At 39.2% G+C, this 3,093-nt stretch overlaps 1 protein-coding gene across 1 annotated transcript; it reads left to right on the top strand.

Moving 5' to 3' along the window:
- The first annotated feature begins 1,967 nt into the window (after positions 1–1,967).
- Positions 1,968–2,722, top strand: LOC103606475 (zinc finger and SCAN domain-containing protein 23-like). The gene is made up of 2 exons (XM_008591065.1): positions 1,968–2,375; positions 2,621–2,722. The coding sequence occupies exons 1-2, from the start codon at positions 1,968–1,970 to the stop codon at positions 2,720–2,722; spliced, it is 510 nt and encodes a 169-aa protein (XP_008589287.1).
- The last annotated feature ends 371 nt before the right edge of the window (positions 2,723–3,093 follow it).

A 3,093-nucleotide genomic window follows, 5' to 3' on the forward strand; every position in this document is an offset into this window, starting at 1 on the left:
GAGACTAGGGACTCTGTTTTGTTTGCAGCTATATCCTCAGTGCCTAGAACACTACTTGGAATATGATAAACTCCGAATAAATATTTGCTAAATGAATGAATGGTACATAAAAAGTTCTTACAGAAAAAGATAATGTGGTTCTCACAGTGGTGGTGAGTCAACACCAAAAAACTTGGGGGAAAAAACATGAACTTGAGGATACTACCTTTGGAAGAAAAATTTTCTCTGTTCTTCCTGGGATGGTATTTACAGGAGTCAAACAAACCAAAATATCAGAAATTTGTGGAGGGGATTATGTTTGCAGGTTACTCAAAAGGATGCTGTCCTACCCTGGTAGTTTTTTCCCCCTTGATAAATATAACCAATAATGACAATATAAATTTAACTTTTCTTCTAGTTGTGTGTGATCAGTGTTCACTTGTGATTTAAATATCTTGTCCTTAGTTATTTGATTTTGCTATGCATATTAACACCTAAGAATAGTGCACGGATATTTTTACACTGAATTACAATAATTTTAATAAAAATTAAAACAAAAATATTTTTAATCTACAGGTCATGATCCATTTGTGAGTCATAAAATCTATGTGGTAGGTTGTGGCCAGGATTTTCTTTTGTTTTAATGAAATAGGATTAAAAAATAGTATGTCATATATAGTAAGGATACATAGTGTTTTGTGAAATTATTATTTCAGTTATTTTGTGTGTGTATCTCATGCCTGTGTTTTCTGTGTCATATAATTCTTACTGAGAGTACTGGTCAAAAATGGTTTAAAGCATCTGCCCAAAAAAATGGTGCTTAGAAATCACTAGGTCACATAATTATTTTTCTTTCAGAAAATTGCCTTTATGAAATTATTATTCTGGTCAAGATTATTCAAAAGGTTTAAGTGGTCATAGATATTTTTCTCTATTAGCAGTAATTTTATTTTATATCAAATTGCCCACTCTCCACCCTCAAAGGGCTTCAAAGAGGAACAATTTCCAAGAAATTAAACAGTAAGAAGGAACTCAAACTCTACCCCCCATTTTAAAGGATTAGAACTAATATTTCCTTCATTTCTCTTTCCGAAGAACACTGCAGTCAGCTCCTTTCTGACTCTTTTGCCTTAGTGCTTAGATCATTAGGATATTCATTTAATATTTTGATGACATTTATAAGAAAAATAACAATAGTGGTCATTTATAATACCTTAGAGTTTACCAAGCTGCCAGCTTCTTGGTGCTCTTTATTCATGATTTCATCTTTATATCAACCTAGAAATATAGACAGTGTTGGTTTCAGGATTCCCGTGTTTACAGATCGAGGAGACTCAGGCTCAAAATATAAAGCCCAAGACTGTCTCACTCCCAAATCTTCCACGCTTAAAAACATTGATCTCTTTCCTCCACACCTCACCTGACTGGAGGGACCCTGCCTCTCCTCCCCAAGTGCATTTCTTTCACTTCTCAGTGTGTCTTATCTTCTTTACTTTCCCTCTTTCCTTCATTTTATTTCCCTTTTCTCCTTGGTTCTTAGTGTCATCTGTGACCAGTTGGGCCCAAAGTGCTTATTTACGTCTATGCAACTAAAAATGTACTAATAGTGAGTCAAGTGTCTTGCTATTCAAATGGAAGCCCAGTCTTCTAAAGCTGGTTTGAGCTATTTCATTTAGGATGATCGAAATGGTCCCTTCCTTCAGTAAACTGGGAGGTTTTGGGGTTTTTTTTCCTGTTTTTCTTCCCATATTACCTGTGTCAGTATTTGCATAGCCCTAATTATTAATCATATACTCAGCATTCTTTCTTCATGAGACAAAGTGATTGATTTTTATTACATATATTCCCAGTGCCTGCTTGTTATTAGGTTTTCTGCATTTTTATATTTTTTTCTCTGCAAATTATTTTTTAGATCTTGGGATTTCCAGAGGAAAAGATTGAGGGGGAATTATCAAGAATAGTTCTTTTTCTGAATAGTTAAACATAAAATGGCCACAGCCTTGGCCCTTCAGACTGCAAAGAGGCAGGAAGAACTTCTGGAAGTGAAGGTAAAGGAAGAAGAGAAGGACCATGCCTCTGGGCAAGAATCTGGCCTATCAAGAAATAATCCTCATACCACAGAGATCTTTCGTAGAAGCTTCAGGCAGTTCTGCTATCAGGAGACCCCTGGGCCCCGGGAGGCTCTTCAAAGACTTCAAGAGCTCTGCCATCATTGGCTGAGACCAAACATGCACACCACAGAGCAGATCCTGGAGCTGCTGGTGCTGGAGCAGTTCCTGACCATCCTGCCTGAGGAGCTCCAGACCTGGGTGCAGGAGTACCACCCTGCAAGTGGAGAGGAAGTGGTCACTGTGCTGGAGGATTTGGAGAGAGAGCTGGATGAACCAGGAGTGCAGGTGGGAAGATGGGGGAACAGGGGTTTGTACCTATAGGAACAGGTACGGGGTTTCAGTGCAACAAGAGGAAGAAAAGGAGGATTTCTTTTTGCCTGACTTGATCCATTGTAGACTTTTAATCTCTCTGCCTTTGTTTTTTCTTTGCTAGCTTTTTGGTCCTTCTTTCCATTGCAAGAAGGCCTCCTTGCAATCCTTGCAGTGTCCTCTCTGATATTTCGTTCCAAACTGTCCTTAATTTCCACCAGGTCCCAACCCATGCTCATGAACAGGAAGAGTTTGTAAAGGAGAAGGCGACTCTAGGAGCAGCTCAGGAGTCTTCAAGTGGCCAGTTCCAAACAATGGAATAGCAGCTTCAGTGTAATGTGCAAGAAGTGTGCCCAGCTCAGGAGACTGGTGAGGATTCAGATTTCTTCAGGGAGCCTCCCTCATTTTTGGAATGCTCATCAGTTCAGCACATTCATTAGTGTCTGCTCTATGTCAGGCACTGTGCCAGGTACTGGGGATACCTGGCAGATATGGTCCCTGCTCTCACGAAGTTTACAGTCTCGTGGGAGAGGCAGACAAACAAGCAGTTACAATAGAGTGCATCTTCTCCCTGATGCCTGGATATAATTGTTTTAGAGTGGGAAAGTAGACAGAAAAAATGGTTACTTGTCCCCTTTTACTCACTGTCCTGGCTACTTTTTTTCTTTTGTCTTTGGATTAATGTTATCTTTCA

Source organism: Galeopterus variegatus, unplaced genomic scaffold, assembly GCF_000696425.1.
Source record: "Galeopterus variegatus unplaced genomic scaffold, G_variegatus-3.0.2 Scaffold6603, whole genome shotgun sequence".
Classification (NCBI taxonomy): Eukaryota; Metazoa; Chordata; class Mammalia; order Dermoptera; family Cynocephalidae; genus Galeopterus; species Galeopterus variegatus.